Source organism: Hypanus sabinus, chromosome 6 (genome assembly GCF_030144855.1).
Source record: "Hypanus sabinus isolate sHypSab1 chromosome 6, sHypSab1.hap1, whole genome shotgun sequence".
Classification (NCBI taxonomy): domain Eukaryota; kingdom Metazoa; phylum Chordata; class Chondrichthyes; order Myliobatiformes; family Dasyatidae; genus Hypanus; species Hypanus sabinus.
In genome coordinates, this window is record NC_082711.1 from 174612503 (window position 1) to 174638429 (window position 25927).

The following is a 25927-nucleotide window of genomic DNA, read 5'->3' on the forward strand; positions in this document are numbered from 1 at the left end:
TACCTCCTCCTTGATGGTAGCAATGAGTTGTCCTGGGTGATGGGGGTCCTTAATGAATAGTGCAGCTTTTTTTTCTGAGGCATTGCTTCTTGAAGATGTCCTGGGTACTACGGAGGCGAGTGCTTATGATGGAGTTGACTAAGTTCGCAACTCTCTGTAGCTTATTTTGATCCTGTGCAGTTCTCCCTCTTTCTCCCCACCCCCATACCAGACAGTGATGCAGCCAGTTAGAATGCTCCTCAAAGTCCTAGTGAACATCAGTTAAATTAAAAATTTAATGATTAGCTTTATTCTTCACACATACATCAAAACACAGTGAAATGTATTGTTTGTGTTAATGACCAGCACAGCCCATGGATCTGCTTGGGCAGCCCACACGTGTCATCATGCTTCTGGTGCCAACTTAGTGTGCCCACAACTTATTCCCCTAACCTGTATGCCTTTGGAACGTGGAGGGAAACGGGAGCACCTGGAAGAAACTCGGGTAGTACAAACTCCTTACAGGCAGCAATGCAAATTGAGCTCTGATTGCTTTCACTGTAATACATGATTGAGTTTATCCCTGCATCCAGTACCAGAATAGCTACTTACACAGTTGATATTTAAGTGACTTTAAGCCCCTTTATAAAATCATTGTTTGCAGTTCATTGGATGCTTAAAGTGAGATTATAGTCTTGTAATTGGCTTGGGTGCTCTGAGACGTTGCTGCTGCCTGTTTGAATTAATGCTTTCACAACTCAGTGATTCACTAGCCACTTCTAAAGTCAGTGAAGAAGAGAAATTGACACAGAACATGCTGGAGGAACTCAGCAAGTCAGGTAGCCTCTATGGAGGGGAATAAACACAATGTTTCAAGCTGAAACCCTTGATCAGGACTAGAATGGGGACGAAGTCCCAATAATGTGGGGAGAGAGGAAAGAGCTGGCAGGTGAGAGGTGAAGCCAGTATGTTCTGTAGATTTCCAGCATCTGTCAAATCTCTAGTGTTTAAGAAGCGAGATTAGCTTTATTTGTCATATGTACATCGAAACATATAGTGAAATGTGTCAATGACCAGCATAACCTGACACTGTGCTGAGACAGCCTGCAAATGTCACCATGTTTTTGGCACAGCATAGTATGCTCAGAAATTAGTAACCCTGATCTTTTGATCAGTGACACTAACTGCTATGCTACTGTTTTGCCCCCACTACTCTGATTAAAGAATATGACTGAGAGGGGTGTGCCTTTGCTAGACCAGTTGTCCCTCCTGAAATGTTGCCCTTCCTCTGGTGCCCCTGCCCTGATGGTGCTGAGCTCGTTGTAGTGAGGATATGCTACATACCACCAAGGTGTGAAGACTGACTGTGGCTCTCCTTATAGTGATCCATTGAGCAGATAAGTGGTAAATGCTTGGCTGTGATGGAATAGTCAGTCGAGATGGTAGTGTTGGTTTAGTATATGCTCAGTACCTGTGAAGCTGGTCTCTCCCAGTAGGTGGATGCAAGAATATGATGGTCTTTACTCCAAGATTCAGTCTCAGTACTTGATGTTCATCTAAAAAGGCAAGATCTTCATTTCTACCTTAATTCTGACCCTCCTGCCAGTGATGTACCATCAGCAGGGCCTGTTTACATTTTCTTTCGGAAACTCACAGAGCATTTTAGAAGAAAAATTCCTGCTTCAGTTTGACAGTCTTTGGCTCAGTGATTTGTCTCTGATCCAGGATATCAAGCTCCAAAGTGAAAATACCGCAGAGTCTGGAAATCTGCAATGCAAACAAGCTGCTAGAAATCTGTCGGCTTGTGTTTGAACCATGCTGACACAAGACTGTTAACCCTGTTTCTCTCTTCACAGCTGCTACCTGACCTACTGAGAATTTCCAACAGTTTCTGTTTGTACTTTAGCATATTGACAAGCACACCTTCATTCCATCTGTTGGGTACTTTTTTATAAACAAGCTGACTTTGCAATAACATCAACATCGTGTGTTTATGTGCTGAGTAAGGACCTGAGGCAACATAAAATTTGATCCTGAGCCACACGAGAGGATCGAAGCTTGAACATAAAACGCTACGACACAGTACGGGCCTATGACTCATGATGATGTGGCAGCCATTCCAAGATCAATCTTACCTTCCCTCCTGCATAGCCCTCATTTTTCTGTTGTTCATGTGCCTATCTAAAAGTTCCTTAAACGTCCCTAATATTTCTGCCACCACTCATTGCATTCATTCCATGTACCTATGACTTTCCTTTTAAAAAGCTACTTCTAACATGTTACCTGTACTTCTCTTCAAGAAGGCATTGATGGTTCCCTTTAACACTGTCTTTTGTCATTCAGTACACAAAGTCGCCCTTGTCTCCAAAGAAGAGACCTAGCTCCTTCAACCTTTCATCAGAAGACATGCTGTCTAATCCAGGTAGCATTTCTGAGCATGTGTGATCAGAGATGATAATGGTTTAAGGGAAGTGGGTTAGGAAACAGATTCCAGAAGATGGTAGCTGAAAGGGTGGCCACCGCTGATGGAGAGGGATTGATAAAGCAAGCCTGCTGACACCACACCAACTGTGACTTAACAAAATGGTGACAGGAAGGAGGTGATTCTGGCACAATGGTGTTATAGCTGGAATGTGCTGCTCAGGTACACTTTCAGTAGCAACTCTCAAACTACAGAATTGAGGGTAAATGCAAGCAGGATTTTTCCACTGAGGTTGGGTGAAGCTAGAACTGAAGGTCTTGGGTGAAGGTGAAATATTTAAGGGGAGCTTCGTCACTCATAAGATGGTGCAAGTAAGCAATGCACTGCCAATGGAAGTGGGGATGTGGGTTCATTTGCAATATCTAAGAAGTTCTGATAAGTTCATGGATTGGAGGGCTATGGTCCGATGGGACTAGGCACAGACTAGATAGGCCAATGGGCCTCTTTGAACTGTAATGCTTTGTGACTTTACATTTGAAGAATTCTCAAGTTTTATTTTGGAGAACTGCTGAGTTCAGTGGCATTCATTTGAGTACTGGATGATTTGTACCAAGGGGTGGGTGTTTACAATGGATCTCTTTATTGACTGATTACAGTGTTATGAACACAGATGACTCCTGCTCATTCAGACAGGGTAAGGGTCTGAAAATGAGTCAGCAACTGACAGGTTCCTGAGGCAGCATAGTAGTGGTTAGCATAATGCTCTACAGAATCAGTGATCAGGGTTCAATTCCATTGCTCTCTGTAAGGAGTTTGTACATTCTTCCCATGACTGTGTGAGTTTCCTCCCATGTCCCAAAGAAGTATGGGTTAATAAATTAGTCACATGGGTGTAATTGAGTGGTGCAGGTCCATTGGACCAGAAGGGCCTATTTATTACTGTGGTCTATCTCTAATATAAAAAAGTAATTTTAAAAATGGCTTGTGGGTGGGGGAAGGGCAGAGGTTTAGCAAGTTGGTCTTCAGTTCCTGAATTGTATTCTTTTCCCCCTCCCCACCTGCCCATCCTGTTCACGTTGCACCCAAGGTGAGAAGAGGGGAAGGAGTACAAGCTGGCAGGTGATAGGTCACACCAGGTGAGGGGGAAGGTAGGTGAGTGAGGGAAGGGGGAAGAAGTAAGAAACTTTTTTTGGCATCTACCCCTTTTTCAGTCCTAACGAAAGGTTTCTGGCTGAAATGTTGACAGTTTATTCATTTCTATAGATGCTGCCTGACCTGCTGAGTTCCTCCAGCACTTTGTATGTGTATTGCTGTGGATTTCCAGCATCTATACATTCCCTTGTTTTATTCAAAGTTCTGAGCGATTTTATTGCAGCTGTAGAGTCACAGAGGCATACCAGAAGAGAAGCATCTCGGTAAGCTGGCATCACACCACCATCCCAGAGCACAGGCCTGCAGTGGGGACCCCTCCAAGGCAGGTGACAGACAGCAGCCCACTGCAATGCATTGGGGGTTGGATGGTGTAGACGTTGGGTGCAAGATGCATGGGGTAGACAGTGATGGAGGTGTGTTGAATAAAACATCTCTCTCCTGGAATCTTCCTGCTGTTAAATTCTGTGAGGATCGGAAAACTGATTTCCACTGTCCCTCAGGTTGTTCCTGAGCCTCTGGACATAAAAGTGTTGTCAGCCCAATGGCTTGAAGCTGGGATCCCTAATTACGGGATCAGAGAAAGCTTCCCACTGCCTCCCACCCTCTCCCCACCACGTGACTTCCTGGCCCGTACCTGTCCTATCTCATTTAATCTCTCAGATCGGCATTTCATTGCAATCTGTGGGTATTTTCCTCTGGTAGTGAGTTCAGTGCATTTCACCAGGTACTGCACTGAGTGCATGTCACTGGGTGTGAAATCTTTGAGCTCTTCATTGTGAGAAAATAGTAGGAGAGATGATGGGAATGTGTCCTTTTATCCATCAGTCCCCAGCAATACTCAGCCCTGCCCTGTGTTGGTCCCACAGTACCTCCGGGTCGGCGCTGCTGTGATGTGGCCTGTCACAAACAGGACAGCATGAGGCAGTTGTTTTCTGTTTGTGTTCCATCTTTATTTAGAGCCTGTGATCTGGGTACTGGCAGAGTTGAAACACCTGGGAACTGGCCACTGGTGGGAGGATGTTGTGTTCTTGTTTCTCATCTAGCTCGGTACTGTGACAGTGCCCCAAACTAAGTGCTGCTCCTACTTGAGCTGTTGTGGTGTTGGTGTAGCACTTGTATATTGTCAAAGTAAAACTTACTATCAAAGTATGTCTGTTACCATGTACTCCCTTGAGATTCATTTCTTGCAGTCATTTATTGGGAGGCAGATAGATTAGAGGTGATGCAAGATTAATTTATTATCAATAAATGTATAAATTATACAGCCATGAGATTTGCTTGCGCACAGGTAGCCACAAATCAAGAAACCTGAAAGAACTCAATTAATTTTTTTTAAAAGACCCACACTTGACCAACACATTTAAACCCTAAGACAGGCACATGGATGATAGAAAAATGGAGGATTTCCAGGAATGAAGGGTTAGATTGATCCTAGAATAGGTTAAAAGATCAACATATTGTGGACCAAAGGGCCTGTGCTGTTAAGTTCCATGTTTATTTACAGAAAAGATGTACAATGGAATTTATGAAAATCTATACATTAATAAAGGCTAACATGCAAAAGAAAGCTAATATGTGCAAATAAAAAAATAATGCTGAGAACATGAATTGTAAACTTCCTTAAAAATAACTCTACTGGTTATAGAATCAATCCAGGGTTGAGTGAAGTTATCCACACCGATGGTTGTTGGGTAATAACTATTCCTGAGCCTGCTGGTGTGGGACCTGAGGCTCCTGTACCTCCTGCCTGATGTTAATGCTCAGGATTGTGGGAACTTTGAAGATGGATGCTGATTTCTTGTGGCAGCACTCCTTGTAAATTCATGACTGTTTATTGTCATTCTTCAGAACAGAAGTGTAAAGGAGAACAAAATGACTGTTACTCTGAATCCGATGCAGCAGGAAAAAAACAGAATAAGCATAAAGAACACAATAAAATGAACAATCAATAAATATAAAAGCAATCTAAGACACAATATAACTATTACATACATAAAGAGATTGAATATACATAGAGTTACACGATGTGACATGGGGTGGTGTGGTGGGTTAGTGAGTGGCAGTATTGATCAATCTGACTGCTTTGGGAAAGAAACTGTTTTTGAGTCTGGTGATCCTGGTGTGGATGCTGCCTAGTTTCTTCCCTGATGGGAGTGGGATAAATAGGGTGGGTGGGATTCTTTGTGATATTGCTGGCCCTTTTCCAGCACTTCTCTGTATACGCGTTATTGATAGCAGCATCTAGGATAGTGCCGGTGTTGTAGAACCACCTTGTCTGCCTCAGTGCAGTTTCCAGATGTGCTCAATGTAAAGTGTTTTTGGTGCTTGATATCCCACAGATGTCGAAGAGCCAATCCCTGTGGCCTCTGGCCATGATGAACACAGTCAAAATTGTCAGTGTTTGTTGGTGAAGAATTCTGTAGGATTTTGGCGTAGAAACAGGCCATTTGGCCCAGCTGGTCTTTGCTGGTGTTTGTATCCTATGTGTGAGACTGAGGTTGTACTGCAGGGAAAGGATGGTGAGGATACAGAAGACTGTTTATAAGGATGTTGTCTACTGTTAGTTTAAAAAAACTGACCTGCTTTCTTTAAATCTCAGGGGAACCATTTATGATGATAGAAAGGTTGTTGAAAAGTTATCACTATTGTAATGTTCATGTTTGATAAATGTAGTGGCATTTCAGGAAGTTGTTTCTTGCTCCTCATTTGCCAGCTCATAGAGGGTTGGCACACTAGTGTAGTGGCTAGTGTAATGCTTTACAGCAACTAGTGGCAGGTTCTATAAAGAGTTTGTGTATTCTCCCCACAATCATGTGAGTTTCCTCCTGATGCTCTGGTTTCCTCCCACATTACGGGTTTGGGTTAGTAAATGTGGGTAGGCTATATTGGTGCCAGAAGCATGGTGAGATTTGCAGGCTGCTTTAGCACATCTTGGACTGTATTGGTTTTTGCAAACAATGCATTTCACTGTATAAGTTTTGTTGTACATGTGACAAATTATCCAATTTTTCTAACTGTTAATCCCACAGGGCAGAAAAGGCTGCAGACTCAATGTTAGTAAATGGACTTGTATTGGTAAGTCTGCTTCTGTGCTATGTAACTGATGCTCTTCCAAAATGGTGGAGGAACTTGGCAGGGCAGGCAGCATCTATGAAAAGGAATAAATAGTCAATGTTTTGGGCTCAGACCCTTCATCAAGACTTCATCTTTATTCCTCTCCGTAGATGGTGCCTGACCTGCAGAGTTCCTCCAGCATTCTGTGTGTTATTCTGGAGTTCCAGCATCTGCAGAACTCTTGAGTTTCTACCCTCCATCCACACTTTTCCAGAAATGATCTACAGTGGCGAATCTACTAACTAACATGAATTTTGGAAATCTGGAGTGCCTGGGAGATCTCTACACAAACAGAGGGAGATGGTGCAGACTTGATCAGAGTCTGTGTTACCGGAGCCTTGAGATGGCAGCTCTACTAACCATAGCTCTCTGTTCTCATCAGTGCCACTCTCCACCTCTCCCCAGTCCCTGGTGAAAGAGGAATGTCTTGTGGGAGCTGTTTGGTGGAGCTGAGGGAAATTTCCATTGGTCTCAGTAAGCTGGGTTTGCACCATAGCCTCTGACCTGCAGCTGGAGCCTGTTCAGAGGGAGCTGGCTCTTCTCATGCTTTGCAGTGCTCTTCTTTGGCAGGCTGAGTCAGAGCTGGAAACTGGCAGTGAATACAAGATCTTTATATTTCTGGGGAAAACAAATCAACACTCTTGTAATGGCACTAATTGAGGGGGCATTCCCATTTGCTTTACTAGCCTGAACTTTCTATTGTAAATTATTTGTCTTTAATTATGGAACCCCAAAGACAAGTTGTGAAAACCTTTTTAAAAATAAACAAATCGGACAGCTGGTAGCATGATGCTTCACAGCATCGGCAGTTGAGGGGTTCAATACCCACTGTTGTCTCTGAGGAGTTTGTACATTCTCTCTGTAACTGTGTGGGTTTCCTCCCCAAGGTTTGTAAGTTGTGTTTATGCTGTTGATGCTGGAAATGTTGCAACAACTGCAGGACAATGCTTGGACTGTGTTGGTTGTCGACACAAACAATAGATTTCACTATGTTTTTAGGTACACATGACAAATAAAGCTAATCTTTGTCTTTATTTTTTTTTAAAAGGCAGCACTGACTAGCATTTGCACAGCCCCCAGTGAAACACCCCAAGACAGCAACGTATGATGTAATGAAGCCCTGTGGAATCAAAGACTGATTTTCAAGGGTTGTCTTGAGGAAAGAAGGGGGTATCGTGTTAGAAAGGGAATTCCAGAGCTGGGGGCCCAGCAGCTGAAGGCATTGTTGCTAATGGAGGGAGAAGAAAATGGATTGGAGGCACTTTGATATCTGAGGATGGAGGACATTGCAGAGGTGGGGAGGTAAGGGTTTTAAAACTAAGGTTAAGAGTTTTCAAACCAGAATAATATTACCAGTCATAGGAGAACAATACCTCCTGCTGTCACACCAGGTATAGGGTTCCTCATCCTCACCTACCACCCCACTAGCCTCGGCATCCAGTGTATGATTCTCCGTAACTTTTGCTATCTCCAACAGAATCCGGCCACCATGCACATCTTTCCTTCACCACCCCTCCCAAATTTCTGCTTTCCGCAGGTATCACTCCCTCTGCGACTCTCTTGTCCACTCATCCTTCTCCATTGATCACCCTCCTGGTACTTATCCTTGCAAGCAGATCAAGAGCCACACCTGCCCCTACACCACCTCCAGCACTACCATTCAAGGCCCTAAATAGTCCTTCCAGGTGTGGCGACAGTTCACCTGTGAGTCTGTTGGTGTTAACTATTGTATCTGGCGCTCCCAGTGCGGCATCCTTTATGTCAGTGAGACCCAATGTAGATTGGGAGACTGCTTCGCCACACACTTAATGGTCCGTCCGCCAGAAAGTACGGTATCTCCAGGTAACCACCATTTCAATTCTACTTTACATTTCCATTCTGACATGTTAGTCCATGGCCTTCTCCACTCTGGCAATGAGGTCACACTCAGATTGGAGGAGCAACATCTAGTATTCTGTTTGAGTAGCCTCTAACCTAATGGCATGAGCATCTACTACTTTTCAACTTCCAGTATTTGCCCCCCACCATACCTATTACTTTTTTTTCCCTCCCCTCTTACCTTATCTCCCTCCCTGCCCATCACCTCCCTCTGGTGGTGCTCCTTCCAATTCTTCCTTGGTCTTCTATCCTCTCCTATCAGATTACCCCTTCTCCAGCCCTTATTTTCTTTTGCCAGGCAGCTTCCCAGCTCTTTACTTCACCCACCCCCACTCCCAGTTTCACCTATCACCTACCAGCTCGTATCCCTCCTCCATCTTCTTACTCTGACTCTTCTTCCTTTCCAGTCCTGCTGAAGGGTCTTGTCCTGAAACGTCAACTGCTTACTCTTTTCCATAGGTGCTGCCTGACCTGAGTTCCTCCAACATCTTTGCTTGGATTTCCAATACCTGCAGACTTTCTCGTGTTTGTAATGTCACAGCAGTGCACAAATTTTAGGAAGTCGGGGATCAGCCTGGGTGCTGGAGTTGATGGTATCACAGTAAATTTATTATCAAAGTACTGAAATGTGACCATATATTTCCTTAATTCATTTACAGGGAAGTGTTAAAATACAATGGAATCCATGAGAAACTGTACTATACTACATGATAAAACTGTGGTAGTGAAGAAGCCCTACTTTGACTGTGGAGTAAAATGATTTCCAGTGCAATTTGCAAGGGAGAGAACAGACTGGCTTCATGTATTGGTACTGATCTCGTTGCTCTACAGGGCAGACAGCTGGGGAATCCAATAGAACAAGACCTTTCTTAAAGTCATCTAAGATTATGGGGAGAAGGCAGGAGAATGAGGTTTGAGAGGGATAATATATCCGCTTTGATCAAATGGCAGAGCAGCCTCAATGGGTCGAACGGCCTCATTCTGCTCCTAGTCTTATGGTCTTCTGTGAACAATGGCTGGGTTATTTGCCACAGTTACAACATCTCAGCTATTTAGAGTGGTAATAAAAGGGTTAATTGTCAAGTTTGCAAGTTAAAACATGTCTGTGGTGGAGACTCCCCCTCCCCCCCACTAGCTTCTTCATGCCTGACCACCACGTTGCATTTGTCAACTGTTGCCGAGCTTCCCTTCAAATGAATCGGCATAGTTCACCTCTGCTTCCTGAGGAAGCAAGTTCCATGTGGAGCAGTAATTCAATATTTTCCTTCCCCCACCTCCTTTGAACAGTTCCTTGTGTGAACACAGCAAGCCAGACACGTTACACAAATAGCAAGAGAGCCTGTGGCACTTATCCACATAACAAGCAGGATAGTGTGGAGAACTACTGGGTTTAAAGCGGCTTGCTTGCCTGGCTCTGTGGTCAACGAGCGATTGAGTTCTTTAGTACAGCTGTAGCAATTGTCATGGAAAGAAAGAGGAATCTGTATCCTTAAGTTGTTTTCTCCTATTGGAGTTTTTTAAAATCCAGCTTGCAGCTGGGAAGGGGAATAGCTGGTACTTCCTGTTTAATGAAAACATTTTTCTTCACCAGCCATCCTCTTGACTGCACCATGGTTGAGTCTTGGAAATTGGCAGTGTAGTTATCTTGTCACACACTCTTCACTCTGGTGGTACCTCCCCACTGATCTGTCTTTGAAACATTTCCCTCCCCAACACTGTCATTGTGAAGCCCTCTCAATCAACTGATTTCAGTTCCCTCTGTGTTTTGCAGCCAAGGCTCTGAGTTGCCCCTGCTGATACCTCTGCCCCTTTCCTTTCTCTTTTTTTTAGATGAGGATTCCAAGAATGATCCCAGGAATGAAAACATGTGGAGTGTTTGTCTCTGGGCCTGTAATCACTGAGGTGTAAAAGAATGAAGGAAGATCTTTTTGAAACATTGAAAGGCTGAGATAGAGTGGATGTGGAGAGAGTGGGGGGGATGGGGTGTCTAGGTCCAGAGGGCACAGCCTCAGAAGAGAAGGTTGTCTCTTTAAAATAGAGATGATGAGGAATTTCTTTAGCCGGTGGGTGGTGGATCTGTAGAGTTCATTGCCACACAGCTGTGGAGGCCAAGCCATTGATAATAGTTAAAGTGGATGTTGATAAGTTCTTGATTACTTAGGGCATCAGAAGTTACAGGGAGAAGGCAGAAGAGTGGGGTTGAGAGGGAATATCAGCTGTGATGGAATGGCAGAGCAGACTCAATGGACTGATTTGCCTAATTCTGCTCTTTTGTCTTGTGCTTACCCCATGACTTGGACTTGTCTTTTGGTCAACTGCCCTTTTTTCTCCCAAAGCAACTTGGTATCAATTCAGTTACTGTTCCTGTGAAGCTTCCACCCTTCCCCCCGTCTGGTTATCGTGTGCAGATTTTGTAAGAAACTCTTGGTATTAAAACAGTTCATACATCAGTGCTTTGGGTCAAATAAATTTTAGCCAACTGAAAGCCTCATCTTTTTCTGTGCAGCGACTTTAATATATTGCAAGAACTGCACCTCACTATGATATTCTGCTTGGCTCCCCTTGCTCCTTAAGCTCAGGTTTGTAGGTACCAATTTCATCTTTCAACTTGAAAGCATGGGTTCAAGTTATAGAGCACTACAGCACAGAAACAAGCTCTTGGCCCATCTAGATCATGCCTAGTCCCATTGACTCGCACCTGGACCATAACCAACACCCCCCACATACCCTTCCCATCCAAGTATTTATCCAAACTTCTCTTAAATATTCCATGGAACCTCCATCCACCACCTATGACAACAGCTCTTTCCTGCTCTAGAAATTCAATCTACTTCAGTGTAGGACCAGCAGTGTCTTCCTGCAGAATAGTCTTGAATCACTCACTAGATAAAGATTAAAGACTTAAAGTTAACTTTGTCATGTGTGCATCAAAACAAACTGAAATGCTTCGTTCGTGTCAAATCAGCAAAGATTGTGCTGGGGGAAACCCACAAATGTTGCTGCACTTTTGGCGACAACATAGCATGCCTACAACTCACTAACCCTAAACTGCACTCCTTTGGAATGTGAGAAGAAACCAGAACACCCAGAGGAAACCCACAGGGTCACAGAGAACATACAAATTCCTTATAGACAATGGGAGGAATTGAGCCCCAATCAGCACTAATTACTCTGCCAGCATGCTGTCCTTTCTCTGGAAGAAGAGCAGGCTGTTCTTCCAGAGTCTGAAGCCTCATTTCTTGATTATCAACAGCACTATGGATACCACGTTAATTTAATTGCTTGCAGAAACTTGCGGTGCACAAGCACTCTATTCAACCAAGTTGTAGCAGTTATAATTTAAAACATTATTGGCTGTTACGGTGCAGAGTTTGTAAAATTTGCTGAATCAATACACTCTCTGATGGGTTCCTTTTATCCTTCAGCTTTGAAGAATTCTTCAATGATTTTTTGTTTCCGTTTCCTTTGCAGTCTTTTCAAGGGAGCCAAGGCCGAGCTTACCTGTTCAACTCAGTGTGAGTATCACGGTAATGAGGCCATAGCACTAAACTGCCCAGAGATGCCATCCTCAAACCCATACTCCTGCATTCTACACCACTTCCCTGCCTCAACTTTCTCTGGTTTGTAGCTTCCCTTTGTATTCTCTTTTTTTAAAAAAAAAATCCCTAGAAATGGAAGCAGGAGGGAGCCATTCAGTGCCTGGTGCTTGCACAGCCATTCAGAATTGGGTTTATTACCGCTAAGTTGTAGGATATGAAAACTTTTGCTGTAGCATCAGTACAGTACAAAGACTTAAAATACTATAAATTACAAAAAATCAATACTGCAAACAAAAATTGAGGTGTTTATAGACCATTCTAAGATCTGATGGAGGGGAAGAAGCTGTTCCTGAAACATTGAGTATGGGTCTTTAGGCTTCTGTACCTCCCCGATGGGGAGCAGGGCATGTCCTGGATGGTGAGGGTCCTCAATGATGGATGCCGTTTCTTTAGGCATTGCCTTTTGAAGATGTTCTTGATGGTGGGGAGGGTTTTGCCCGTGATCAAACTGACTGGAGTTTACAACCCTCTGCAGCCTATTGTGATCATGTGTGTTGGAGGCTCCATAGCAGGCTATGATGCAGCAATCAGACTGCTCTCCATTGCATATTTGTAGAAATTTGTAAGAGTGATGACATATCAAACCACCTCACTTCTAACACAGTAGATCTGCTGATGTGCTGTCATGATTGCAATGTGTTGGGCTCAAGATAGACCCTTTGAGATGTTGATACCCGGGAACTTGGAAGTTGTAAACCCTTTCCGCCACTGAACCCTCAATGAGGACTGGTGTGTGTTTTCCCGACTTATCCCTTCAGAAGTCCACAATTAATTCTTTGGTCTTAATGGCATTGATATTTTTTCTCTACCACATTACTGCATATTCCATCTGCCATGTCCTTGCTGAGTCATTGTTTACAACCCCCTTGCTTTCTTGTCACCCAAACTACTACCCATATTGTTGGTAGAACTGGTTTATTGTTCCCTGTTTTTATTCTCCCTTCAAAGGTTCGAAGTAATTTTATTATCAATGTACATATTCTACCCTAAGATTCACTGCACTTCAACTGGTGTGGTTATAATTGAGACCATCCAGTCTACAGCAACAATTCCATAATCTTTGGAGCCTTGAGAGATGATGGTCAATGCATCCATTGCAGCTTAATCTTTCTTTCTAAACCATAGGTTCCCAACCTGGACTCCGTGGACTCCTTGTTTAATGCTATTGTTCGTGGCATAATAAAGGTTGGGAACCCCTGTTCTAAACATTAAGATTCAGTCCCTTGGGCCCGGGGGATCTATTGGTTTTCAGTCCTATTAACTTCTCCAAAGTGTTTTTTTAAAAACCAGAATTAAGTCAAAGTAGATATTATTTAAGTACATATCTGTCACCATATATAAATCTGAGATTCATTTCATGCAGGTATTTACATAAGAATAAGGAAATACAGTAGAATTTATGAAAAGCTATTCACAAATTGTGGAAATAATAAAATAATAGAGATCACCATTAAGAGCAACTTTAAGCTCCATCTTAACTCTGTACCTGAAGCTGTCTATTTAGGAAGGTTTCTGTGTTTTCAGTGAAGACAGACAGAATGTTGGACGTTGGCTGCTCTGGTGTCTTGTCACCAAGGTGGGCAGGAGGATGGGGTGTTGGTTGTTAAGGGCCCATGCCGCAGCCCAGAACTATTTCATTTCTCAGGCTGCTGCCCAACATGTGTAGACCAATGTTAACCCAGTCATTTGCTTGTATCTCTTTGCAGAGTTAATGTGGGCTGTGGACCAGCTGAGGAGCGAGTTTTACTCACAGGCCTGCATGCGGTGGCGGATATATACTGTGAAAACTGTAAAACCACGCTGGGCTGGAAATATGTAAGTTGCAGTGTCTGTTAATGCTCCAGTGAAGTGCCTAGTAACATTTTGTACATTCTGGGTGTTATATACAAGTAAACTGTGGTTAATATCGCACTCTCCTCCTCTGGACAGTATATTGCTGCCTTTTTACACAAATCCTCATTTGGCAAACTGACATAACCTTAAACCAAGTGTTTTAGGATGTAATGTCAGTGTGACCAAGCTTGCCTCACTATCTTTGTGTGCTGATAAATAATGAAGCTGCCACACATTAATGTTTTCCTTACATTCATGAGTTGGCTTGTGAGATGAGGGGAACTTCCTATCCAGATTCTGACATTCCAGTGATGAATTTGGGAATGATCCAAGCCTAGCAGCTTCCTGAATCTGAGAATCAAAAGCCCTGAATATGTTGGAAATTTGAAGTAAAAATGGGAAATGCTCGACAGGTTAGGCATTGCCATTCCATTATGGCTGATTTATTTTCCCTCTCGATCCCATTTGCCCTGCCTTCTAGAAACTTTTAGATGCCCTTGCCAATTCAAGAACCTCCTTGACAGCTGCCTATGGCAATGAATTCCACAGATTCACTACTCTGTCTAAAGAAATTCTTCCATCTCTTTTCTAAAGAGACATCCTTCTATTCTGAGGCTGTGCCCTGTTGTCTTAGAATCGCCCACTGTAGGAGGCATCCTCTAATGTCTACTCTATATATACCTTTCAATATTTGATAGTTCCAATAGACACCCCCCATTATTCTGAAATGACTTCCTTATATTGATGGGTTGGCTTGTGTAACGAAGGGAACTTTTTAACCAGATTAAAAGGAGCAGGGAGGTTCTACTGCAGTTGTACAAGGCCTTGGTGAGACCGCACCTAGAATATTGTGTGCCGTTTTGGTCCCCTAATCTGAGGAAAGACATTCTTGCCACAGAGGGAGTACAGAGAAGGTTCACCAGATTGATTCCTGGGATGGCAGGACTTTCATATGAAGGAAGACTGGATCGACTAGGCTTATACTCACTGGAATTTAGAAGATTGAGGGGGGATCTTATTGAAACGTATAAAATTCTAAAGGGATTGGACAGGCTAGATGCAGGAAGATTGTTTCCGATGTTGGGGAAGTCCAGAACAAGGGGTCACAGTTTAAGGATAAAGGCGAAGCCTTTTAGGACCAAGTTGAGGAAAAACTTCTTCACACAGAGAGTGGTGAATCTATGGAATTCTCTGCCACAGGAAACAGTTGAGGCCAGTTCATTGGCTATATTTAAGAGGAAGTTAGATATGGCCCTTGTGGCTAAAGGGATCGGGGTATGGAGAGAAAGCAGGTACAGGGTTCTGAGTTGGATGATCAGCCGTGATCGTACTGAATGGCGGTGCAGGCTCGAAGGGCTGAAGGACCTACTCCTGCACCTATTTTCTATGTTTCTCGACACTGGTGGGAACTGAACCCATGTCACTGGTGTTGTATTAGTGCTATGCTACCATACCCCACAAAATTGATTGGATTATTGAGGTTCAACGTAGAATTAATGGGCTGAATGTAAGACCATAAGACCAACTAATTCCACTAATTCTCCTTTGTCTACCCTGCTTGTTACTACTTCAAAGCATTCCAACAGATCTGTCAGGCAAGATTTTCCTTTAAGGAAACCATGCTGATATTGGCCTATTTTATCATGTGCTTCCAACTACCCTGAAACTTCATTCTTAACAATCAACTCCAACATCTTCCCAACCACTGAGGTCAGGCTGGCCTATAGTTTTCTTTCTTCTGCCTCTCTCCCTTCAGGAGTTCCAATCCTCTGGAACATTGCCAGGATCTGCTGATTCTTGAAAAATCTCTACCAATGCCTCCACAATCTCTTCAGCCATCTCTTTCAGAACCTGTGGGTGTAGAACATCTGGTCCAGGTGACTTCTCTACCTTCAGACCTTTCAGTTTCTCAAGCACCTTCTCTGTAGCAATGGCAATTTCACACACTTCTGCCTCCTGACACTCTCAATCTTCCAGCATGCTGTGAGTGTCTTCCACAGGTAGACTGATGCAAAATACTTATTCAGTTCGTTTGCCAATATCCTCCTATATTGTAAGGAAATACAAATTGGACTTGGAAGTACTGTCATTCCTTTGTAGGTTAGTCTTAAAAACTCCCTTCACAGTAACACTCTGAGAGTTCTGTCACGGAGTGGTTAAAATAGGAGCACAGTCACCATGAGCATTTGCGGGTTGACAGTATATGTTAACCTTAAGTGAAATCTATTGCAGTTCTCCGCTGTCAGTTGCCTGTCCTGATATTTGATTGAATGATTCAGTGTCGTGTTTCATCCAGTCACCCCACTGGATGGTCTGTTACTTTGAAAACACCGTATTTCAACAAGCAGTACGCACTAAAAATGCTCAAGGAACTCAGCAAGAGGGGAATAAAAGTTGATGTTTCAGGCTGAGACCCTTCAACAGGAGTGGAAAGGAAAGGGGCAGAAGCCAGAAACAGCTTCTTAACTTCATGACCGTTCCCCTACCCACCCACCTTCCCCCCCCCCCCCCCCAACCTGGTCTCAACTATCACACGCCTACTTGTACTCTTTCCCCTCCCCCCATCTTATTCTGGCTTCTCCTGCCCTCCCCCCAGCCCTGATGAAGGGTCTTGGCCCGAAATGTTGACTTTTTATTCCTTTGCCTGACCTGCCGAGTTCCTTCAGCACTGTGGCCTAGTGGTTAGCACAATGTTTTGCAGTACCAGTGAACCAGGTTCAATTCCTGCTGCTGTATGTAAGCAGTTTGTATGTTCTCCCTGTGACTTCAGGTGCTCTGGTTTCCTCCCAAAATCAAAAGTCGTACAGGTTGATAGGTTAATTGGTCATTGTAAGTTGTTCTGTATTTAGGCCAGGGTTAAATCGGGGATTGCTGGATGGCGCTGCTGTAAGGGCCTAGTCCACACTGTATCTGAATAAATAGGTAGGTTTTTTTTCATTGTGTGTGTTGCTCAAGATTTCCAGCATCTCTTGTGTTTATATTCTGATAAGCTCTTGTTGCTACCACCAACTCTTGTTTGTTGACAGGAACACGCCTTTGAGAGCAGCCAGAAGTACAAGGAAGGGAAGTATATCATAGAGCTTGCTCACATGATAAAGGACAATGGCTGGGAGTGACTGAAGGAGGTGCTGGGACTGACCGCGGAGTTGTCGACCCTGGAGCCAGAGAAGTAATGGAAGGCTTTGGTTATAAGTGGATTGGGGTTGGGGGGGAAGCTCGGCTGCTCAAATCCACCTGCCAGATGCCTGCCTCTGCGTTTCTCTCCCATCACTATTATCCCTCCGCATCCCAGGTCCTTTCTGCTTCTCCTCTGGCCAAATGTCCCTGGCCTCTCTCCATTACAGTGTCGGCTGAGCGATCACATCGAAGCTTGAGAGGCTGTTCCGCTTCCCATTCCGTTTTTCCAATGTGCATTGAGAGCAGTTCTGCTGACGTCTGTCCAAGCACAGGCCTCATTTGGGATTAGTGTGGGGGGGAAGGAGCTTGAGGGGTGGGTTGAATGTGGAGCTTGTGGCCAACTCCTTGGGCCTTGAAGCCTTGACAGGACAAGGATATTCAGTTTGTTCATGTTCTCCCATGCTGGTCACTTATTGGAAGTGTTCAACTCCTGCAAACACTGGGAGGTGCCCACCCTTAAGAAAAAATAAATTTGGTCCTAATGCCTTGAGACAAAGTGTACCCCACCACTCCTCTTCACTTTAGTCTTGCATTTGATTGGTGCACTGACTGGAACAGGAAGACAATGAAGGGCAGAATGGTCTCATCTCTTTTCTTCTCCTCCCCACCCCCACCACAAAAGGATGAATGTTTTTGGACCAATGAGAGGGAACCCTAGTCACTCAACAAAAAATCCCTTCGAAGAGTGCCACTGTGGTGCCACAGACATATTGGGATGAACATTGCCAAGAGAAAGCATAGTGTCCTAAGGGAATTATGATGGGTTCAGGCCAGTCTCTGCCCTGTAAAGCCACTCAATCATTATCTCTCATTTTCCTTGTTTTCCCCTCTCCACGTACAGCCTTCCAGACTTGACCCTGTGTCATTCTTTTGAGGTGTTGTCTCTGGCTGAAGGTTTGCCCTCTCGTGGCTTTTAGCTCGGCCTTCTGGCTGCCTTTGCCAGTGCTTCAGTTTGTGAAGAGGGAGCACCTCGGCCACCCTGTGTGCCTCAGCTGTAGGTCAGGGCAATGACACTGAAATCAAAAGAGAATAAAGCTTCCTACCAAGGTGTTGTGCAGGAGTGGGAAGGAGTGTAACCCCAAATATTAAACGACGTCCCTGACAAAACATTAAACTCTGAAGGTGTCAAACATTGGAGGGAGTGAATTACTTGCCTGGGGAGAGTTGGGTGGCCAATTTGGCTCCTCCTATTGGTCTTGGCAAGGCTGCTAGTTGAGTAATTGTCACAAATTCATGGGAGGGCCTGTGTTAGGACTGAAGTCCCAACAACAATAACACCACACACCTCTTGGTCCCCTACAGTTTTCCCACTCCCACCTCTTTTTCTTTCCACCCCCGCCCCCCCCCCCCCCCATTTGCTTGGGTTACTTTAATCCTGTCCATCAGTTCTGGGTGCTCTCCCTCAGGAAAAATAGTTGGGCTGGAAAGGGTTGCACTAAGGCAGTGGTTCTCAACCTTCTTTTAATATACCATGGACCAATATAATTATGCAAGGGTTCTGTGGACCCCAGGTTGGGAACCCCTGCGCTGAGGATTGGTTAAGTAATACCAAAGTCAATGGCTTTAAGGTTTGGACAGATTACATCAGCAATGGTTGTTGCTCTGAATATTGCAGATGATTAAGGACTGATTAATTGAGATTTGTACAGTAAGGCCCAACCTCTTGTCTGTGGTGGATAGTCTCCAGAATTTGGATACAGCCTTGACATCAGATCCAGGATATTAAGTATAATGTCAGAAATCTCTTCCTCACACACGGGTGGAAACCTGGAATGCGCCCACCCAGAAAACTGAAACTGAGCATCAGTTGAAATCGAGGGTAGGGGATTTGAAGGGTATTGAGGGACTGTCATCGGACCAAGATGTATAGATGGAACTGAGATGCAGATCAACCATAAATCTAATTGAATGGCAGAACAGGTGTGAGAGGCTAAGTGGCCTCTTCCTGTTCATTGCACACAGGATTGCTCCAAAAGACACTTGTGTCAGACCAGTTTCCTTCCTTCCTCCTGAAGGTGTGAGTGTGGGAGGGATTTACCTTGTACATTGAATCTTCTGTTGATCAACTTGTAAGTATTGGGAATCATTTTCTATCAGCATCAGCCCTCCCGCCATTAAGTGATCTATAGGCGTTTTACACTTCACTACATTAGATTCTGGTCCCAGTACACTTTAGCTTTCTGCGATCCTTACAACAAAGTAAAGACAGTGATGGCTGAGCAACTCGGCCACAGCACTGTGAAATCCTCGGCTTGGGCAGGCAGTCTGACCTCTTGAGTTTTCATGTGTAGCCCGTCATGGGCACCCATTAATATGTTGACCAAAGCACCTCAGTTTGTACACTGTTAAATGGATTGACCTTGTAAGGCCGACCATATGAGGCTGTGTTGTCACTGGACTGTGGTTAGTTGGTACCCAAACGGTACAAGATCTTTCCCTCCCCTACTAAGTTCTGGGTGCTAGGTCCTGTCTTCTGGTGCAGGGGGAGCTTTGCACTGTTCACTGTGGTGCATACAGTATCTGAAAGTTGCACACTGGCTATGGGGCACTGACCAGTGTCCCAGTGACAGCACTGCCAGTAACACCATTGAAATCAATGGCTAAAGAGCCTTTTGTTTCCCAATTTTGGGGGGTGTGGAGGAAGGTGGAGCAGAGTCTGAGAGATACTCGGACCCACTGTCCAAAGAACAAACCCAACAGAGTGTGGCCGGTTCACTTGGATGATGTTGGTGTTTTAAGGGGTGGGGTGGGGGAAGAGAACAGAACTTCCAGTAGCGTGTTAGTGGATATATTGTAAATCCTGCTGTGCCTGTCTTCTCTGCCACGCATGTAAAACCACGTGTCCAAAGTAATACCACGCAGCCTCAGTCACTGGACCTGTTGTCCACCCGGCAAGTCCGATTGATTCACGCAGCCAATTCTGTTTCCTGGTGGCCAAAGCTGGCTTGTGATTGGACACTGCTTTGATCTGACTTTCTCCAACTCCAGCCCCCTCATTGGCTGCTTGTGGAAAAAGCAGTCCCCTTGACATTTCCTGATTGGCTGGAGGACACGCACTCTGCTGAATCATCTCTTGTGTGATAATGTGCTGTGCCCCTATTTAAACAAATTGCTAATATATATATACAGAATTTTGTCTTATATTGTGTACTCTTGTAAATATTCATATTTAAAAATGTTTTTATAATATATTCAGCAATGCCTGACCCAATCTTTTGACTTAATTTGTATTTCAAAGTAAGGACTTTACATTTGGTCTTGGTTCTCTCTGGGGAAAGTTCCTGTCATCGTCGGTGATGTCACCTGCAAGCAAATACCAAATACCCCTTGCTTGGCAGAATTTGCAGAGTCATCCCACCCCCAACTTGCGCAACACACAAAATTCTGGAGGAACTCAGCAGGCCAGGCAGCATCCATGGAAGAGATTTCAGGCTAAGATCCTTCATCATGACTAGAAGGGAATGGGGCAGAAGCCAGAATACGGTGGGGAGAGGGAAAGGAGTACAAGCTGGCAGGTGATAAGGTAAGACCAGGTGAGGGGGAAGAGGGGATGAAGTGAAAAGGTGATGAGTGGAAGAGGTAAAGGGCTGCAGAAGGAATCGAATAGAGGACAGTGGAGCATGGGAGAAGGGGAAGGAAGAGGGACATTGGAAGGAGATGATGGGCTGGTGAGAAGAGAAGGGGGGGTGAGAAAATTAACGGAATTTGGAGAAATTCCATCAGTTTGGTGGCTACCCAAACAGTATGAGATCATTACTCTGTGTAGCAGCAGAGGAGGCCATGGTCAGAAATTTTGGAACGTGACCTGGAATTGAAATGGGTTGCCACTAGCAGACCCTTTTGTGGTGGATGGAGTGAAAGTGTTCCTTCTCTTACAATCAATTGCTGGCAATGGAGGAGGAACTCAGTCAATCAGCATCTGTGGAGGGAGGGGCAGTTTAGTCCAGAAGAAGAGCTTCATCCTGAAATGTCAACTGTTCCTCTTCTCCCACAGATGCTGCTTGACCTGCTGAGTTTTATGCTCCCTCTTCTAGGATCGTCAGCCTCCTGTGTCTTCCCAGTGTAGGTGTGGACTCTGCCTGCAGGAGTCAGCTTCTCTTGATCACAACCAGGTCACACTTGAGGGAGGGGCTGGTAATAGGGACAAGGACTGTTTTAATTTAACCTGCTGCCTTTTTGGGGACTGGGTGCTGTCATCACGGTTGGGGGTTGGCTGCGAACATTACAATTTAAACCACCCCTACTTACCCTCTCCCTTTTCCACCTGAGCCCGTTCCACTGTCGGGAAGAAACACCATCGACGCTTTGCCTGTCAGAAGGGCAACACCCTCTGCCTTGCAGTGTATCCAAGCATTCTGATGTTTAATGCTGCTTGAGAAAACACTGATGTACAGCAAGTTCTACCAGAGGCACACATTTGTAATGATTGGTGGGTAAGTATTAGCTGGGATGTGGGCCAAATTCTGAAATACTGACCTGCTGACCAGGATTTTTTTGTTGCTGCAACAAGACAGTGTTTGATGTTCCATTGAGAAGATAGACACCCCATGGTGCAGTGATCACTAATACAGTGCACTTACTGATCAGTCTGGTGCTCAGGACTCTGGAAATTGGAACATTACCATCAAGTCAGTTTGGAAACAAGATCCTTCATCCTAACTTATCAATGCTGACCAAGACACCCATATCCCTGTAAATCTTACCTAGCTGTGTACCTCTCCCAAGTACCCTTTACATAAAGACCATAAGACATAGGAGCAAAATTAGGCCATCTGACCCATTGAGTCCCCTCTGCCATTCATTCATGGTTGATTTATTATCTATCTCAGCCCTATTTTCCTGCTTTTTCCCTGTAATCTTTGCCACCTATCAATCTCCACTTTATACCCAATGAGGACCTCCACAGTCGTCGGCAACGAATTTTACATGTAATGATATCCACCTCAACCACTCCTCTTCAGCTCATTCTATAGGCAATCATGCTCTGTGTGAAGAAGTTGCCCCTCACCTTAAACCAACGTCCTGTGTAATTATTGATTGGGGAGGGGGATCTCTGACCATTCACCCTCATTATTTTACACCTGTGACCTAGCCTAGCCTGTGACGTCTGCTAGGCTCTAAGGAATAAACATGTCCAAACTTTTGCACTCTTCTCAGTTTACCTCCCTATAACTGACCAAAAACTTGCCGAATCGACAAGAGATTCTGCAGATGCTGGCAATCGTGGGCAACGCACATAAAATGCTGGAAGAATTCAACAGGTCAGGCCGCATCTATGGAGGGAAATAAACAGCCGAGACCCTTCATCCGGACGTCCCACACACGACTTTAGCAGCATATCTTCCGTACTCAATGCCCCGACCACTGAAGGCCAACGTGCCAAATGTCTTGCAGAGGTTAATCACCGACCTTTAACTCGGGTGTGAGTCCTGCTCCGTCCTCTTCATACCCCACCCCCGAGCTCGTATCTCTCAGATTTGTGCAGAGGCAGCGGCTCGCTCGCTGGCTGGCCTCTGAAGCATTTGGAACGTTGTTTACTTGAGGTGTTAATCGCTGATTTGGCTGTAGCAGCGAGCAACAAAGACCGGACGTGTCCGCTGTCCGTAGATTGAATGATCAGCCACAAGATAATATCTCCCGCAGCTCAGCGAACGCTCTGACCCTTTTACTGCACCCCTGAACCGGTGCCAGCTCTCTGCGCTGTCCAGTTGGTCCCACGTCCCTTCGCCTTGCCGATCTGTCCTGTAAGTATTCAATTCTCTCGCGACATTCTGCTCCTAACAATAAATCCCAAACTGGAGACTGCAGATGCTGGAAATCTTAAGCAACGCGCAATGCTGGAGGAACTCAGCAAGTCAGGTAGCATCTGTCGTCGTTTCGGGCCAAGACCCGTCATCGGGACTGATAAATCCACTCCCAAATGTAGGAGTTAAGATTCAGATTTATTTCTCACGTGTATATTGAAAACTGAAATTAGGTGTTTGCGTTAATAACCAGCAGAAGATGGGCTGGGGGCAAACCGCAAGTCTCGCGATACATTCCGACACCAAGCCTAACATGCCCACAATGTTCAGTGCCATTTCCCCCATAATTTGGAGGACTCTCGGTGGGGAGACGAGCTTCCTTCATTCTCCAAAAATCCATTCAGCTTCGGAACAATTCGATTAAATCTCTTTGCAAACATCTCTTCGGGGGGGGGGGGGAGGGGGATCTCTTGTAAAGAAGATTCTCCGAATCACTTACAATGTTCAAAAAATGAATGATTATAGAGATAAACGGATTAGGAGATGGGCTCCCGCAGGGTAGAGTGGGGTTGGAGCCTTGGCAATGATTGTTAAACTGCCTAGTGCAAAAAGACTAATGTCTGCGCTCAGACGCTGAACGTAAAATGCGATCACAGCTGTGGGGTTAAATCCCCGAACACGAGATTCTGTAAACGCTGGAAATCTAAAGCAACATACACAAAATGCTGGAGGAACCTAGCAGATCCATAAAACCATAAGACGTAGGAGCAGAAAAGGCCGTTCAGCCCATTGAGTCTGCTGCACCATTTCATCATGGCTGATCCTGGATCCCATTCAACTCCATACGCCAGCCCTCTCACCATATCCCCCGATGCCCCGACCAATCAGGGATCCATCAACCACATTGAATATACCCACAGATTTGGCCTCCGCGAAGTCTGTGACAGAGCCTTCCACAGAATCACCACTAAATAAACAAACTACTCCTTCCTTCTGTTCTATACGGCCGCCTCTCAATTTTGAGGCTGAGCCCTCTATTTCTGGATACCCTCACCATAGGAAACATCCTCTCCACATTCACCCTATCTAGTCCTTTCAACATTTGGTAGATTTCATTAAGATCCCCAGGCATTCGTCTAAATTCCAGTGTACACAGATCTACCAAACGCTCCTCATACGTTAACTCCTTCGTTCCTAGAATCATCCTCGTGAACCTCCTCTGCACTCTCTCCAATGACAACACATCCTTTCTGAGGTAAGGGACCCAAAACTGTTGACAATGCTCCAAGTGCAGCCTAACTAGTGTCTTGTAAAACCTTCAGCATTATCTCCTTGATTTTACATTCTATTCCCCTTGAAACAAATGGCAACATTGCATTTGCCTTCTTTACCACAGACTCAACCAGTAAATTAACCTCTGGGAGTTTTGCAGAAGCACTCCTAAGTCTCTTTGCATCTCTGGTATTTGAATTCTCTCCCCATTTTGATAATTATTTGCACTATTGTTCCTTTTACCACAATGCATTATCGTTCTGTATTCCATCTGCCACTTTTTTTTAACCTTTCTTCCAATTTGTCTAAGTCCTGCTGCAATTGTGTTGCTTCCTCAGCACTAACTACCCCACCACCTGTCTTTGCATCATCCACAAATGTTGCCACAAAACTATAAATTCCATAATCTAAGTCATTGACAATGTGAAAAGGAGTGTCACAATACTGACCCACCACCCCCCCCCCCGCCCCGATGAACACCACTAGTCACTGGCAGCCGACAAGAAAAGGCCTCCTTTATTCCCACTTTCTGCCTGTCAGTCATTCCTCTCTCCATGCCAGTATCTTTCCTGTAACACCACAGGATTTTTTATCTTTTTAAGCAGCCTCATGTGTGGCACCTTATCTAATGCCTTCTGAAAATCCAAGTAAATGACATCCACCACCTCTCTTTTGTCTACCCTGCTTGTTACTTCCTCAAAGAACTCTAACAGATTTGTCAGGCAAGATTTCCCTTATTTTATCATTAGTCTCCAAGTATCCAGAAACCTCGTCCTTAATAAGGGACTCCCCAACTCTTTCCCAACCATTGAGAGGCTAACTGGCCTATAATTTCCTCTCTTTTGCCTTCCTCCCTTCTTAAAGAGTGGAGTGACATTTGCAATTTTCCAGTCCTCTGAGACCATGCCAGAATCAAGTGATTTTTGAAAGATTACAACCCATGTATCCATTGTCTCTTCAGCAACCTCTCTCAGGACTCTGGGATATAGTCTTAAGGTGACTTATCCACCTTAAGACCTTTCAGTTTGCCTCGCACTTTTTCCATTGTAATAACAATGGCACTCACTCCTGCTCCCTGATACTCATGGACCTTTGCCACATTGCTAGCGTCTTCCACAGCGAAGACTGAAGCAAAGTGCTTATTAAGATTTTGTCTTTGTACCCCACGACTACCTCACCAGCATCATTTTCCAATGGTCCAATAACAACTCTAACCGCCATTTTATTTGTTATATAACTGAAAAATTTTTTAGTATCCTGCTTTGTATTATTCGCTAGTTTGCCCTCATATTTAATCTTTTCCCTTCTTATAGCTTTTTTAGTTGCCTTTTGCTGGATTTTAAAAGCTTCTCAATCATCCAACTTCCTACTCACTGTTGTTACCTTATATTCCCTTTCCTTGGCTTTGTGCAGTCGTTAACTTCCCTTGTCAGCTAGCCCTGACACATAAGAACAATTTCTTCTGTGGGACATATCTATCCTGCGCCTTGTGAACTATTCCCAGAAACTTCAGCCACCTCTGCTCTGCCATCATCCCCCTCCAATCCACCTGGGAAGCTCATCTCTCATGCCTCTAAAGTCCCTTTATTCTATTGTGATACTGATACACGTGACTTGTGCTTCTCCCCCTCAAATTGCAGTGAATTCAATCATATTATTAACACTGCCTCCTAAAGGGTTCCTTCGCATTAAGCTGACTAACAAAATCTAGACTATTGCACAACACCCAATCTAAGATGGCCTTTCCCCAAGTAGGC

At 44.5% G+C, this 25927-nt stretch overlaps 1 protein-coding gene across 4 annotated transcripts in view; it reads left to right on the forward strand.

Annotated features, from left to right (window-relative positions):
* The window catches only part of ypel2a (yippee-like 2a), a 34555-nt gene extending 14195 nt beyond the window's left edge, over positions 1–20360 (forward strand). For 3 of the 4 annotated variants that reach the window (XM_059973616.1, XM_059973617.1, XM_059973618.1), the window contains 3 exons: positions 12017–12060; positions 13851–13959; positions 17004–20360. In XM_059973616.1, coding sequence (XP_059829599.1) covers positions 12017–12060; positions 13851–13959; positions 17004–17093 — 243 coding nt within the window. In that variant the 3' untranslated portion in view covers positions 17094–20360. Of the gene's footprint in view, positions 1–7715; positions 7970–12016; positions 12061–13850; positions 13960–17003 lie in introns of those variants that run through there. The other variant, XR_009512872.1, reaches the window with a different exon arrangement.
* The last annotated feature ends 5567 nt before the right edge of the window (positions 20361–25927 follow it).